Here is a 16789-nt window from a genome sequence, read left to right as displayed (position 1 = left end):
CCAGGCCAATTAACCCATCAAAAACTAGAAGTGGCAAAGTGGCTCAGTGTTAGAGCCTTGAGCACAAAGAGACTGGTGGACAGTGCCCAGTCCTGAGTGTAACCCTACATCACCAACAGAAACTAACAAACAGAAGCAGAGATAAATCTAAAATAAAATGTTTTCTGAGAGCCCCAAACCTAGCTTCTCATCACCTCATCTTTGACTGGCTATACCCACCCCTACCTTCTGCCCAGAGCACACACAGTATTTCTCTGCAAGAGTATATCATCAATCTAAATGATTTCTTATCCTATTTTACATAAAGTGTCTAGCCCTGAGAAAAAAATAGGAATTAAGTATAGAGGGATAGGCAACACAGTTAAAAAATCAAGCAAGGGAATAGACAATGTACTGGCCACAGTGCTATACAAAATAACACCTCTATCAAAGAGTCTAAAATCGCTGTAGATTATATGTTCAAGGATATAAATAAAAAATAAAATGACATATGGAAATGGAAAACGATGTAGGCTTTTATAATTGACATTAACTAGGAAGTGAGTAAATTTAACAAATGATTTTTTTGGTGAATAGAAGACTAGAGAATTAGAGAACGATCATAGATGATCATAGAATAACAGTCTATGAATATAAAGGATGCAAGCTACTGAAATGAGTGAATCTTAGCCTAACTCATTCAACTCTCAGTGAACAAATATTTTACACATATTCTTGCTAAAATAGACACAAACATATTTCTAGTGCCAAATAATCTTGCTATACAAAACAGATTTGTTAAAAAACACATTCAACCACAATATTCATGACTAATATTAATCATCATTCTGTATGTTTATGGCCACAGTGGCATAGTCATCTACTAAATCTGCAAAAAGATTCAAGACATTATCTAGGCCATTAAAAGCAAATGAAAATGTGTCTGATGTATAAAAATGAGACATTCAATGTGGCTCCATATTTAATAGTGCATTCATGTACCACTTATGTAATTCTTCTTTCCTCCTTAGATGTAAGATTTAGATACAGAGCATTTCAAATAAGCATGCATACCTCAAGATAAATACAGTACAAAGAAACCCATGAACATTGTTCAAGAGAGGGGAGTTCAGAGAAAATGAAGAGCAATAGTGGGGGTATATTTGATCAAACATTATCATATACATGCATGGAAATATACCTAAGAAACCCCCTCTGTAAAATTATATGCATCAATAAAAATTAGACAACAAGAACTTAAAATACAAAGGTACCAATTAGAATCTTACAAATTACCAAAGAATGATAGAAAATTAACTTATCAAATAATTAGCTGTTCTAACTACAATCTGAAACTGTAATCCCATGGGGTTAATTAAATACCACAATATTTGCCAAGAGAAAATCCCTCCATATTTTGAAATAGCATTAGATTTCTTTTGCCAATAGCAACAGCTATTTAAAAATTAATTGGGAGAATAATAATCATTTCATAATCTCAAAAAAATCCTATAAGCTCATTAGAAATAGTTGAGGTTTAAGGAACATTTTAATGTATTACAAATCCATGTAAATTATACATTAATATTCCTGCTTGTAAGCTAGGCAGTTAGAACAAAAAAATCCAAGCATTTCCCTGATTTGCAAGTGAGATTATTAAACACATTAGTATTACAACATGATTACACATTGTGTTTGAATTCTACTTTACATTCTCCTTACAATTGCCTCATCATATAAAATGGACTATGCCTTAATTGCTGAAGGAATTTGGAATTTCTAAGCATACGCAATGAAATTTTATGAAAACATTTAAAAAAACTCTAACCCATTTCTTTGATGAATATTGATGCAAAACGTCTCAACAAAATACTGGCCAACTCATCAACACTCATCAAAAAAATTATACACTATGATCAAACAGGATTCATCACAGGGAGGCAAAGCTGGTTGAACATACGCAAATCAATTAATATAATTCAACACATCAACAGGACTAAGGACAAAAATCACATGATTGTCTCAATAGATGCAGAAAAGGCATTTGACAAGATCCAACAACCATTTTTGCTAAAAGCTCTGGAGAAACTAGGAATCCATGGAACATTCCTCAGTATAATAAAGGCTGTGTATCACAAACCCACAGCTAGCTTTGTACTTAATGGCAAAAAGCTAAAGTCATTCCCTCTAAAATCAGGAACGAGACAAGGATGCCCACTCTCTCCACTCCTCTTTAACATAGTATTAGAATTCTTAGCCAGAACAATAAGGCAAGAAGCAAGCATAAAGGGGATCCAAATAGGGAAAGAGGAAGTAAAACTTTCCCTCTTTACACATGACATGATTCTGTATTTAAAGAACCCCATAGACTCTACTCCCAAGCTGCTTAAGCTAATTCAAAATTTTGGAAAGGTAGCAGGGTATAAAATTAACGATCAAAAATCAACTGCCTTCCTATATGCCAAGTGAGAGAACGAGGCAACAATCAGGAAAGCAACTCCTTTTGCAATAGCCCCAAAGAAAATAAAGTACCTAGGAATTAGCTTAACTAAGAATGTAAAGGACTTTTTTCATGAAAACTTTAAAACCCTGAAAAAGGAAATTAAAGCAGAACTGAGGAAATGGAAAAACCTCCCATGCTCCTGGATTGGAAGAATCAAGATCATGAAAATGACAATCTTGCCAAGGGCTATCTACAAATTCAATGCAATACCCATCAATATCCCAATGGCATTCTTTAAAGAAATAGAAGAGGCAATCCAAAATTTCATATGGAATAATAAAAGAACCCATATAGCAAAAGCACTTCTTAGAAAAAAGAACAGCGCAGGAGGGATTTCAATACCAAACTTTAGATTCCATTACAGAGCTATTATAATCAAAACAGCTTGGAACTGGCACAAGAACAGGCCCGAAGACCAATGGAATAGAGCTGAAGACCCAGATATTAACCCACAGACGGATGGCCACCTAATCTTTGGTAAGGAAGCCAAAAAAACGGAATGGAAGAAAGACAGCCTCTTCAATAAGTGGTGTTGGCAGAACTGGTTAAACACCTGCAGAAAACTAAGGTTGGATCCTTCTTTGTCACCCTGCACTAGAATTAACTCCAAATGGATCAAAGACCTGGAGGTAAAAGCTGACACTCTGAAAACTTTACAAGAAGGAATAGGAGATACACTAGGCCTCCTTGGCACAGGTAGAAACTTTCTTAATAAGGACCAAGAAACACAACAAATCAGAAAAAGGCTGGATAAGTGGGACTGCATTAAACTACAGAGTTTCTGTATGGCAAAGGACATAGCTAGCAAATTAATTAGGAAGCCTTCAGAATGGGAGAAGATCTTCACTAACCATACAACAGACAAAGGCCTCTTCTCTAAAATATATCAACAGCTCAAAAAATTGATAATGAGAGAGATGCTATAGGAGAAACATAGTACACCAATCAGCACAATTATATAACTTTCTTTCAGCATTATCACCCTGTTCCTCAAAAATTCAGAGCAAGCAATGGTTTCCCTCATTTGTCATTATCAGTAGAAACCTTGGGCCCTCCTAGCAGAGATTTACAATAGAACAAAACCTAGATAAATAAGGCTATATAGAATGATGCTAAATGAGAGGACCTCCAGGATATAGAAACAAAAGCCATATAACGAGTGACTGTTGTCCTTAATGTACTATGTTATCTCTCGTCTCTTTTGCTGTCCCTTGGTTATCTCTTATTTTTACAATATTTCATCTGGTTATCTGATATATTGTATATATGCATATTTGGTTATTTGAAATCAGGTAGGAAAGGGGGAAAACAAGATGATGGGTGGGGGTGGGGAGGGAAATGGGGACCAAGACATGAGAAAGGGTATCAATGTATGTGAAGTAATGCACCTTCTATCTGGTGAATATAATGTAACCCTTCTATTAATTACAATAAAAATATATGAGAAAAAAAGAAAAAAATCATATTAAGTGAAGTAAGCCAGACTCAAAGGAACATAGGCCCAATAGTCTCCCTTATTTGTCATAATCAGTAGAAACCTTGGGCCCTCCTAGCAGAGATTTGCAATAGAGCAAAACCTAGATATATAAGGCCATATAGTATGACGCTAAATATAAGGACCTCCAGGATAAGGAAACAAAAGCCATATAATGAGTGACTGTTGTCCTCAATGTACTATGTTATCTCTCACCTATTTTTACCATCCCTTGGTTATCTCATATTGTTACAATATTTCACCTTGTTATCTGATATATTTTATATGTGCTCAATTGGTTATTGGAAATTGGATAGGGAAGGGGGGAAATCAAGATAACCGGGGGAAGGGTGGGAGGGAAATGGGGACCATGTCATGAGAAAGGATATCAATGTTTGTGAAGTTATGCACCTTTTATCTGGTGAATATAATGTAACCCTTCTATTAATCACAATAAAAAATATTTTTAAAAAACCCTCTATAGCCCAGAATTAAAACTTAGATTTCTCAATATATTCATTAGTCTTCAAAACCCTTAAATAGAGAAAATATCACTTGCTTTCCTTTTTTCTTTTTCCTTTATTTTTTTTTGCCAGTCCTGGGGCTTGAAGTCAGAACCTGGTCACTGTCTTTGGACAGTTTTGCTCAAGGCTAGTGCTCTGCCACTTGAGCCACAATGCCACTTCCAGCTTTTTCTGAGTATTTGGTACTGAGGGATAGAACCTAAGGCTTCATGCATGCTAGGCGAGCACTCTACTACTATGCTATGTTCCCGGCCCTCACTTGATTTTCAAACATATCCTTAATCATATTTTCTAGTGAATGAATTCTCAAGCCAGTTTCCTTTTCCTCATTGACATTTTATAAAAGAATAAAACACTAAGAAATATTCATATTTTAATCATAGAGTGGTTAAAGATTAATGTAAGTTCAACTCTAAGCACTAAAACTTCAGTGGAAGTATTCTTGCAAGATTGGCTCTATATAAGAAGTGCAAAGTCATGCAATTTTCTAGTGAAATCACAATATAGATTATGAAAGAAAATAAAATCTAATTTGACTCTTTTGACTATTTCTCCCTCTAGGGCAAAATAAAAATGTATGCCTGTAATAGCAGAATTTCCTTATTTTTATCTAGCAAAATATGCCTCAAGTGTTTAAAAAAATCATTGCATTTTTCAAAGCAGCCCCAATTAGAACTAATTTTTATTAATTAATAAAAATCTTATTTTTAAATATTTTTAACTTTCCTTTTTACTAATTTAACTTTTACTAATTTATTGCATAGCTAGACTATATTTATGTATGCTTTCTAGATACTGTCTAGAACTATTATCTAAGAGTCATTCGAGAACATATTGAGAAATAATTTGCTTCACTGTTTAGAGACTGAGATGCTACATTCCCTGGTTACTATTCAAATCTACAAGCACAAATCTCAAAACACCAGTTTTATAATTGATGAGCTGACGACATTAAAAATCCCTTCCAATCAATTATATTGGACTCATCTGGTTCTAAATTTCCAGAGGTCCGTAAAAGCATATGAGATTATCTGTCAAAACATGGAAGTCTGATTTTAAAAGGTTTTTGGTAGAATTATTACAGCTTAAAATAGCTTACATATTACACAGCGCAAAACTTATCTAATTTAAGAAAATCAACTGACCAAATAATGAACTTATTGCGATGCCAAGCATTTCATAATGGAAGAGTCTCAGTATGTTTAGAAATGTTCTCCTGGCACCAAGCTAGAGGGCATTTCAAGATAAATCAATATGCCAAAAAACCCAAACCCTGCAAATACTATAAATTAGTAATGAAGCTAAAATTATTAAGGCAGTTTTATTATTTTGACTTCTCTTTCTGCAATCTGATTAAATCTGTGTGGACATTTCCTCTTCTGATTTAATAAGATGCTCTGATTCATGAGACAGAGCTCATGTTCCATTTTACAAATGAAAATATTGATGAGCCATACTGAAAAAAAAACCATAATTTTCTGGTTCTGGTAATTGAAGTTTGACAATGCTGCAATCAAATTTAAACATTTCAACTCCTAGCAGGTAAAATACAAAATAAAACAATTCCAAACAAGACTATCCAGGTGATAGGCTCTGAGATTTCAGAAGTGCTACCTGTTTGGATTTCAGAAGTGATACCCGTTAGGTTTAAGAAGCGATACTTGTTTGGTCAGCTACAGTCTACAGTAGATACGACAGAGTATTCCTGTAGATTTTGTTTTTCTGGTGGTGAGCAAACTGCCAGTCATATACTTTAATACTTGAGTAATTGAAGGAAATTAATCTAAATTTTTCTTTTTGATGCTCCATCTTTTTCTATTTTCATTGCTGGTAAAAGTAAATAGAAAAGTCTGCTTTTAGAGATCATCAAATATGAACTCGTTATAGACACATGAATAAAAGAGGAATAAAATGATCCATGTTGCGTTGGATTTGCTACCCTTTACACTTTTCCAAATGGCATTTAAACCCAATTTTGAACTTCAAATAACTAGAATCAAACTATAGAAGTCTTCAGTGATGACTTAATGTTGTTGACCTTCAATCCACTTAATGTCAGGAGCTAAAGTTAGGTTTTGTAACTGCATGGTATACTGAAGAAAGTAAATACATGGAGTGTGTATTCAAATGCATTAACTGAAACTCAAGGAAGGACTGGAATAGTGTAATTCCTGGCCGGGAGTTTGGCCTAGTGGTTAAAGTGCTTGCCTAGCATGCATGAAGACCCGGGTTCGATTCCTTGGTACCACATACATAGAAAAAAGCCGGAAGTGGTGCTGAGGCTCAAGTGGTAGAGCTCTAGCCTTGAGAATAAGTCCAAGGACAGTGCTCAGGCCCTGAGCTCAAGCCCAGGACTGGCAAAAAAAAAAAAAATAGTGTAATTCCTCAGAAAGTCAAAGTTCAGCGACATACAATACTAGGAAACAGGTATTCAAAAGGAGCCCCCAAGTGGGGAGAGGTGGAAGAGGAGAACAAGGGAAAATACAAGCAAGATCCCATGTATATCCTACAAAACTAAGCATAATGAGAGAAGGAGTGGATTGGGGAACGATGGGTGAGAATTTTGAAAGGGGTGCATTGATCAAGATGCATTGTACTCACAAACTGTTTTGGTAAATGTCGATTCCTTTGTACAAGTAACTACTTAACGATAATAAAACACTGAAAAGACAACCATTGTATTAATGTCATGGCTTATCTACTCAGCAGTTGAGGGATTTATCTCCAATTTGAAGCTTTCATGAAAAATATCACTATGATTAATCTCGTGTGTGCTAAGATTAATCTCGTGTGCTGGATTTCAGATAGGTACAAAGGAAACTTATCCCAAAGAGAGTGATAGTGGAGAGAGAATTAAGGGAAAAATAAAATTGGAAGCCGCTGTGTCTATGTAAAATGTATCTCACTGTGAGACTGTATGCAGTAATATATATATCTTTAAAATGCCATGGTGAACCACCTTTGTGCAATTAATAAACACCAAAAAAATGAAAAAATGTCAATGGCAGGAAAGTAAAACAGGTTTGGTTTGGAAGGGAGGGTAAGCAGTGGTGTGCAGGAGAGGCCAATGGAGATGGAAAATGAGAGGAAATTGAGCAAAAGCCCTCTAGAAACTTGTATGCAAAGAAAATGAGAAGAGACCAGGCGCGTTCAGGGTGGTATGGCTGGAGACTGGATTCGTCACCCTGCACCAGGATTAACTCCAAATGGATCAAAGATCTCGAGGTAAAAGCCGACACACTGAAAACTTTATAAGAAGCAATAGGAGATATACTAGGTCTCCTTGGCACAGGTCGAAACTTTCTTAATAAGGACCCAGAAACACAAAAAATCAGAGAAAGCTAGATAAGTGGGACTGCATTAAACTGCAGAGTTTCTGTAGGGCAGAGGACATAGCTAGCAAATTAATTAGGAAGCCTTCAGAATGGGAGAAGATCTTCACTAACCATACAACAGACAAAGGCCTCTTCTCTAAAATATATCAACAGCTCAAAAAATTGAATCAATCCAAAACTTATCTCCAAAGTAACAATCATCCCATTAAAAGATGGGCCAAAGACTTAAAAGAGAGTCTTCTCTGAAGAAGAAACAAAAATGGCCTATAGACACATGAAAAAATGCTCCACATCTCTGGTCATAAAAGAAATGCAAACCAAAACAACTCTAAGATTCCACCTCACTCCAGTTAGAATGGCCAGGATCAAGAAAACTAATAACAACAGATGCTGGAGGGGATGTGGCCAGGAGGGATCACTGCTACACTGTTGGTGGGAGGGCAAACTCATTCAACCACTATGGAAAGCAGTGTGGCCGTGCCTCAAAAGACTAAACATAGAACTCCTCTATGACCCAGCAATTCCACTACTTGGCATTTACCCAATCGTCCAGAAATAAGGATATACTAAATCCACTAGCACAACGATGTTCATTGCAGCACTATTTACCATAGCAAAGATATGGAACCAACCTTGATGCCCCTCAGTTGATGAGTGGATCAACAAGATGTGGTATTTATACACAATGGAATTCTATGCTGCTATCAGAAAGAATGACATCACCCCATTTTTAAGGAAATGGAAAGACTTAGAAAAAATCATATTAAGTGAAGTAAGCCAGACCCAAAGGAACTTTGGCTTAACGGTTTCCCTCATTTGTCATAACCAGTAGAAACCTTGGGCTCCTCTAGCAGAGATTTACAATTGAACAAAACCTAGATACATAAGGCCATATAGGATGACACTAAATGAAAGGACCTCTAGAATATAGAGACAAAAGCCATATAATGAGTGATTGTTGTCTTTAATGTACTATGTTATCTCTCATCTCTTTTGCTGTCCCTTGGTTATCTCATATTGTTACAGTATTTCACCTGATTATCTGATATATATATATATATATATGCATACTTGGTTATTTGAAGTCAGATAGGGAAGGGAGGAAAACAAGAAGGGCAGGGGTGGGGGGAGGGAAATGGGGACCAAGACATGAGAAAGGGTATCAATGTATGTGAAGCAATGCACCTTCTATCTGGTGAATATAATGTAACCCTTCGACTAATTACAATAATATGTGTATATATATATATATATATATATATAAAAGTGATGAGGTCTGCTGAGATTGTTTTAGGAAGGGGAGTGGTGATTAAGGGAGACTGAGGGACAGGGTATGTTGGGTCCCAGAACCTATTATGGATGTTTGGAAAGAAAACAATTAAACCCCTTTGGGTTATACATAATGGTTAACCAATGTTCTTTAACAGTGGCATTGGTAGAAATTGAGATGTATGCCAAACTACTAGCAATAGAGTGAAACACTATTTCATCATGTTAACCACTTATAATGTAAGGAAGTTAATGAAGCCAACATAACTTTGGTGGTATATGTTGGAAACAACCTTCTGTTGCTTTGGGGTTGATGACCGTCTTTAGGTGTTATTTCACCAACAGAAAAGTTTTCATTTTACAAAGGACCTCCAGGATATAGAAATAAAAGCCATATAACGAGTGATTGTTGTCCTTAATGTACTATGTTATCTCTCATCTCTTTTGCCGTCCCTTGGTTATCTCATATTGTTACAGTATTTCACCTTGTTATCTGATATATTATACATACGCTTGATTGGTTATTTGAAATTGGATAGGGAAGGGGGGAAAACAGCATGAGCAGTGGGGGGGGGGAGAAATGGGGACCAAGACATGAGAAAGGGTATCAATGTTTGTGAAGCAATGCACCTTCTAACTGGTGAATATAATGTAACCCTTCTATTAATTACAATAAAAATATATGAAAAAAGAAAAGTTTTCATTTTAATACAGTAAAATGTATACTACTTTATGATGTGCAAATTTGGGACTTACACAAAACTCACTTCCTCACCCTATATAAAGATATGCTGATTACAGAAATTTACTAATTACACATAAATACATGTACTCACACATTAATTTCCCATTAGGAAATTCACTGACTATGGTTACCTATTTTCTTTTCCATTGTGTTGGCTTTTCACCATTAAAACCAGCTAGGATTGACTTATGTATTGATTCATAAAGTATAGAAGCCATTTCAATGTATTTTTCACATGGACAGAAAATTGTCTCACACCAAATTTCCTGAAACGTCTATCCTCTCCCCACTGATCAAAAAGTCCCCTTTCCAATTTATCAAATGTTTCTCTCCAATGCACTGCAGCCTCATCTGTGCTCTCACTTAGGTGTCATGTAGAGTTGAATTCCTTTGACTTACCTGTTCCAGGATCCTTAAGTGATGGATTCGTGTCTCTTCATGGTGACAGGAAGGAGAGCTGAGAAGGGAATAGTGCCCCACTACCAGAATACAACGGTACGCTGAAGACTCTGGCGGCTTGTTGAGGAACTTACCTGAATAGGTCTTCCATCAGGAGTGAGCACCTCTTCGGAAAGCTCCATCATCTTCAAGGCCATCAGGGCAATTGGCTTGGCGTGGCACAGGCTTTTCCTGTGGAGTCCTGCGGCGACACAGTACGCGTCGCCTATCGTCTCCACCTGCAACACACAGACCAAAGGCAAACTTAGGATAAGGAGTCAAAGGAAAAACAAATAAATGAAAAGAAATGATTAATTATCTGTGATCAGGAATGTTGCTGACAACACTTCAGGAAAACATGGATCAATTCAACAATTAGGTAACTGAGTGTAATCACAGCAGCCACGATCCGATGCTGACATCTCGCTCCAGGCTCTTCATTATCTCCATACATCACTGAAATTAGGAACAACTGGGATAGAAAATAATTTCATCCCCACGAAAAGACATTTGTCTGTGTTCTGCCAAGACAATTTTCAAATAATGAGCTTTCTAACAGCCATCTTCTCACGTTCTTCAAACTTTCTCTAGTTCTTTTCTGGAAAGCATCTGCAGCCCCAACCATTCTACTTCCCAACTATTCCACACATTTACATGCATCCATAACTTCTTGTCATGACTGTGTTGACTTAGGAATTATAATAACATTTCCTTTATTTATATGTCATGCCATTGAATGTGCCAAGCACTTTTACATGTGTTATTTCATACCCTCAATGAAAGATAAGTATTGGTTATAATTGGGAGATGAGAAACTGTATTGCTGAAACCTATCCATAACCATCACCATGTAATTAAATAGTTCACAGCACAGTTCTTTCCTGGCTCTGCCTTAATTTCATGTCAATATTTGTACCACTTGGTAATTACTGTTTTGACATATTTAAAATACCCAAGATTAAGCAACTAATGCCCCAATACCCAAATCATAGAAGTTTGATCTAACTTATTTTCAGAGGAAAGTTCTCCAGTGATGAACTATAGATGGGAAAGTAAAATCCTCACTAGATCTAATATTAAACAAATGTGATAAACATTATATTAAGTACCAGATGCCAATTCCAGTATCTCTTTTTCTGTGAAGTCATTAGTAGTGCTTTCATTGGTGCTTAGTAAAATAACTAATTTCTTCTTTCTTTTTCTAACAATACTTGTATCTAACTGGCAATTTATCATAGGCTATAATCAATGTGTACCTATGAATCATCAGTATTTATCACCAGCTAAGATGTGAGGTCTTTTCAACTATGTATTCTACATAGTCTTGATCTAAAATATATTTTTAATAAATACCTACCAAGGTAATAAGTATCAAGCATTTTAATCATCTTAACAATTATCATACATTTTCACTGATACTTCTTTTTGCTGATTTTCACTTTTTTACTATTCATTTTGCGACCACTACCAAGACATTTGTGTCATGTAAAATTAAATAGGAAGAGATGCTTCAATGACTGACTCAAAGATACTTTGTTGGGAACATATCAAGGGTTGCAAACCGATAATTCAATTTCATGTGAATGCATTCTAACATTAATAGTTACTAAAGAAATGAACTACCTTAAACTCTTTTGAGTGCTAACTTAGTAATATCATGAGAACACTTGGAAAGCCCAGGAGACTGTACCTGCCAAACTGATTGCTTGAGTATCAGAATCTCATCACTTGATTATCAGAAATTAGGCATAAGAACATGATTAAATATACTCAGATCTATCATGACATGGCCATTTTCACTTCACAGTTTGTTTTCTGATGCCAGAACAGGGGAATAAATGACACCAAAGCAATAGAAAGATAAAGGAGTATTAGTGAAGGTTTGACTGTGAAGGATAAAATATACTTATTTTAAAAGACACTGAGTAAATGACAAATGTCTGTAACATGTCCATGGGCATTGTCCAACTAGTAGCAGCTTATCTTTTGGTGGCTCTCACATTATCCCAGTCCTGTCATTACCATTAAAATGTGTAACACTGTTAAACTATGTACTATGAGATTAACTTCTGATTTTCAGATACCAGAACTGATGGGCATACATTACTCACAATAAATCATACTAACTTGCAGTCACTCTGAATGACCATGATCCCAGAAAACAGGGTCTTAGAATTTTTACCATCATCGTCACCCTCATCCTTCTCTTTGCTTCCATCATATTTATAATAAAAATCCCATTAAGCTCTTCTCCATGATCATTTCTCTAGCATGCACCATGGGAATTCATTTTTCAAATGTGGCACATTCTCCTCAGGAGGGTCAAGAAGATAACCATGTAACCACCAACTAACATAGAGGAATATGCTAAAAATGAAGGACTAAATAGAAAGGCGATATGCATGTCACAAACTGACATCAAAATCCAGACATGATCATGAAGCTCTTTCAAAATACTTGGTTGCCAAATCATGGAGGTCAGGTGATTGATCAGGTATTAATCAAGATGCACTGTACTCATAAACTGGTATACTGAACTGAAACCCCTTTGTACAACTACTTAAAGACCTGAAAATCTTAATGCCCTAAAAGGATAAAGGCTGACTTCTCCTGTATGTGAAATATCCATGCAGGTGAAAGGCTCAAGCGAAGAGGGCAGAACCTAGCCTGTCCACTTGTCTTCCTCCAGTAATGCAAGGCTAATGGAGCCCCCTCATCAGGTAGCCACGTGGGGAGCAGGAAGTTCTGGCACAGTGTACAGACATTCTCACAGCTCACTACCGGATGTGACGGAGCTGCTTCCCATGATCATTCACCAAAGCAAGTCATATGGCCAGGCTTAATACAAAGACAATGGGAAAATGCAAACCTCTTATGCCTAACAGTGAAGAATTAGAAATACTGGGTGAATTGTAACCATGAGACCCGGAAGGAATAGGTATTCAGAAGTTATCAAATGCTCACATATATGTAACATGGAAGTAGTGTGTCATCAGACATGTTTAGTATTATGACCTGAAAAATCTTGGTGATACTGGTAATTTGCATACTTTAGTGATATGGTATTGACTTTTGCATGCACATGACACACATATAAATATATAGTCAAGGGCTGGGAGCCTAGCCTAGTGGTAAGAGTGCTTTCCTAGTATGCATGAAGCCTTAAGTTCAATTCCTTAGTACCACATGCATAGAAAAAGCCAAAAGTGGTACTGTGACTTAAGTGGCAGAGAGCTAGCCTTGAGTAAAATGTGTCTAAGTCACTGCCAAGGCCCTAAGTTCAAGCCCAGGACTGGCAAAAAAATATGTATATATATATATATATATGTGTGTGTGTGTATCAACTTATAAATATTGAGAGTACAAATATGCAAACATGTAAATGTTTATATTTCATTGTACATAACTTTAATATTATTTAAATATAACTGATACTTACATTTATATACTTAATGTATGCTTATTTTCATTGTAAGGGTGGTGTACAGGGGGGTTATGGTTAATTAGTAAGGTAATGAGTACAGTTATTTATTTATTGCCAGTCTTGAGCTTGAGCTCGGGGCCTGAGCACTGTCCTTGGACTTTCTCAAGGCTAGAACACTACCACTTAAGCCACAGCACCATTTCCAGCTTTTCTATGTACATGGTACCAAGGAGTCTAACCCGGGTCTTTGTGCATGCCAGGCACACACTCTACCACTAGGCCAAACTCTCAGCCCCCGAGTACATTCATTTTTGAAAAGTGTTACCCTCTCCCTCATTTTCTCCCACTTTCTCCTTACGATTTCCCTGCTCCCCAAGTTATAAACTTCATTTCCAACAGTATTAATGTTGCATTGATTCACCCTTTGTCCCAGCTTTTCTGTGATTCCTCTCCCTTCTGCCAATCAGATGAATTTACATACAAGACAAAAGGTACCTAAACCAAATACAGTGACAACAGAGCATAAACCAGGCTGGGGCCTGGCTCTAATATTAGAGCACCAGCTAGCAAGTATGAAGCCTAGTAGCATGCACATGCATGTATGAACACACATGTATGTATGTACACACGCACACACGCACACAAACAAGCAACACCTGTAGCTTTCTTTCTATGAACAATCCAGTTTTCTCTTGTCTCCCTTCATTTAAGACAAGTTTAGCAGAAATGTATGTGGAAATTTTAGTGGCTCCCACTGGAAATAATTAGTTTACTTCGCACTGTGAAGAGCAAGAATTATATAACGACTCTCATTGCTCTTGAGGTCCTTGAGTTAAACCTAAACCAAACAAATAGACACCATAAACAAACTATACAAAAACCATTAAAAAAAGTTGACTGCATTCTGAATTTTTTATAATTGTCTCAGTATTTTCATAGAGCATTGGATATAACAGATACCATCTAAAAGAGTACATCTCATTTATTTTCAGGATCTCCAACCTGTTCTGGAATAACATTAGATAAAAATAAGGATTGCTAAACATCTTTAGTCTCAGCAAGGTTAGTGGTAAGAATGTGGTTTCCTGCGAATGTCTGAACAAATTCACACCCATTTCCTAACACAGAGAGGTTTACAGAAGAAAAATAAGTACCTACATATTCCTATACCTGCTTTAACCAAACTTTATAGAATTAACCTATCTTGCCATGTCTTTCTTCAACCATTTATAAACAAATGGATAAGCACTGATCCAAAAGCAATGATACAACAAAAATTTCTTTTATTAACTTTTCTTCCCTTTTAAATCAATCCATAGCATTCATTTTACTCCCAAATAGAATATAATTCTTTAACATTTTTCTTCCTCCAAGTTAAGACTCAAGAAATATCTGCAAAGTTTCTATATCAGGACTCAGCCCTGACTTTTCTCAAGTTTTCATTTCCCTATTTCTGGATCAATAATAATCTTGCTTTTTATTTTATTTTCTTGGCAGTGAGAGAGGATCTATAACTTACTCATACCACTGTAATGGGAAATTTTCTGTCACTAACACACAATAAAGCATATCGTGCATATACTTTTCATTTGCTCTTTTCTTTTTAGTGGTACTTGGGTTTGAACTTGGGGTCTTCTACCATTTGAATCATTCTCCGCCCTCTCTTTTTCCTTTAGTTTCTTTCTTTTTGTATTTTATTGTCAGGGTGATGTATGACAGGTTACAGTTACATTGGTCAGATAGTGGGTACATTACTTCTTGAACATTGATAGCCCTTGTCATTTTTTCTCCCATTTTCCCTTTCCCCACCCCTTCCTAGACATGTCCTTTAGTTTATTTTGGAGTTACAGTTTTGTTTTTACCCAAGGCCAGACTTTGGCTATAATCCCTCTACATTTGTCTCCCATGGAGCTAGGATTACAGACATACATCTCCACACCTAGCCCAGATATTTATCTTTCAATCCCCCCATTCTAGCAGGGTGTTAGGATGCCCAGAATGCCCAAAACAATTTTACTAAATGCCTGAAAGTGCATCAAACTGCATTTAGGGGTCAATGATGCCTAATGTCCACTAAGCAAGGGTTTCAAGTGCAAAACTCAGGACCAACTGCTTAAGAGTCACCCCAGGGTACTTGTTAAAACTCAGGTCATTCCAGGTCCCAGTACCTCATCCTGTAATCCTAGGTACTCAAAGAGGCTGAAGAGAATTAGTTCTCAAAGTCAAGTGGGGCAAGAAAGTCTCTGAGATTGTTATCTCCAAGAAACCACCAAAAGAAGGCACAACTGGACCTGTGGCTCAAGTGGAAGAGCATAAGCCAGAGTGACCAAGCTAAGGGAAAGCACCTGGGCTTTGAGTTCAAGTCCCAGTTCTGGTACACATGCAGGCACTGGTGTACACACAGGTTTTGTGATCCACCTGACTTTACAAAATCAAAATCCAGATGTAGGCTCGCTATCTTCATTTTCACAAGCTGCTGGCTAATTTTCACATGCAGAGCTCTGGTTTATGATATGAATTTAAAATAGTAAACTATTCCCCGGGGTGGTCACTGTTTTAAATGAACCAATGGGCTTTCAGAAAGGAGAAGCACGCTGCCTCCCTCAACCCGGCCCACCTACTCTCCTACACTCATCGTCTCTCTCTTCCCATCCACCCACACTAGTCAAACTTTTCCAGATGTTTCCTTCTCGGTCAGAACTTTAGACTCTACCTCCAAGCCCAAAGATGTGTGATAAACACACATGCCGATATACACACATATGTGCGCACACATGCATACCCCACACATTATACATACCCACCACACATTCACACACACACACACACACACACACACACACACACACACACACACACACACACACACACACACAGCCCAAGGCCCAAAAAAATGGACAATGTATACTGGCGCAAGAATCATTCAGTGATCTAAACAGAGTTGTTGAGTTCTGTGAGGTGGATCGTAAGACATAGCAGGTAATGACAGTGATTCACAGGGAAACGATTTTCACTAAGGGTTTACTGATGCAGCTACCTCCAAAACAACCCTTTACTGTTTCAAAGGGAAAAAAAAGTGTGCCTAATTACATTCATTC

At 36.8% G+C, this 16789-nt stretch overlaps 1 protein-coding gene across 1 annotated transcript in view; it reads right to left on the bottom strand.

Moving 5' to 3' along the window:
• Gucy1a2 (guanylate cyclase 1 soluble subunit alpha 2) overlaps positions 1 to 16789 on the bottom strand; it is a 187504-nt gene that overhangs the window by 59433 nt on the left and 111282 nt on the right. The window contains exon 6 of the mRNA XM_090319588.1: positions 10363 to 10506. Within this exon, the coding sequence (XP_090175714.1) occupies positions 10363 to 10506 (144 nt within the window). The remainder of the gene's footprint in view (positions 1 to 10362; positions 10507 to 16789) is intronic.

This window comes from Megascapheus bottae, chromosome 27, assembly GCF_031878675.1.
Source record: "Megascapheus bottae isolate mThoBot1 chromosome 27, mThoBot2.hap1, whole genome shotgun sequence".
Classification (NCBI taxonomy): domain Eukaryota; kingdom Metazoa; phylum Chordata; class Mammalia; order Rodentia; family Geomyidae; genus Megascapheus; species Megascapheus bottae.
This window is presented reverse-complemented; position numbering and strand designations above follow the sequence as displayed.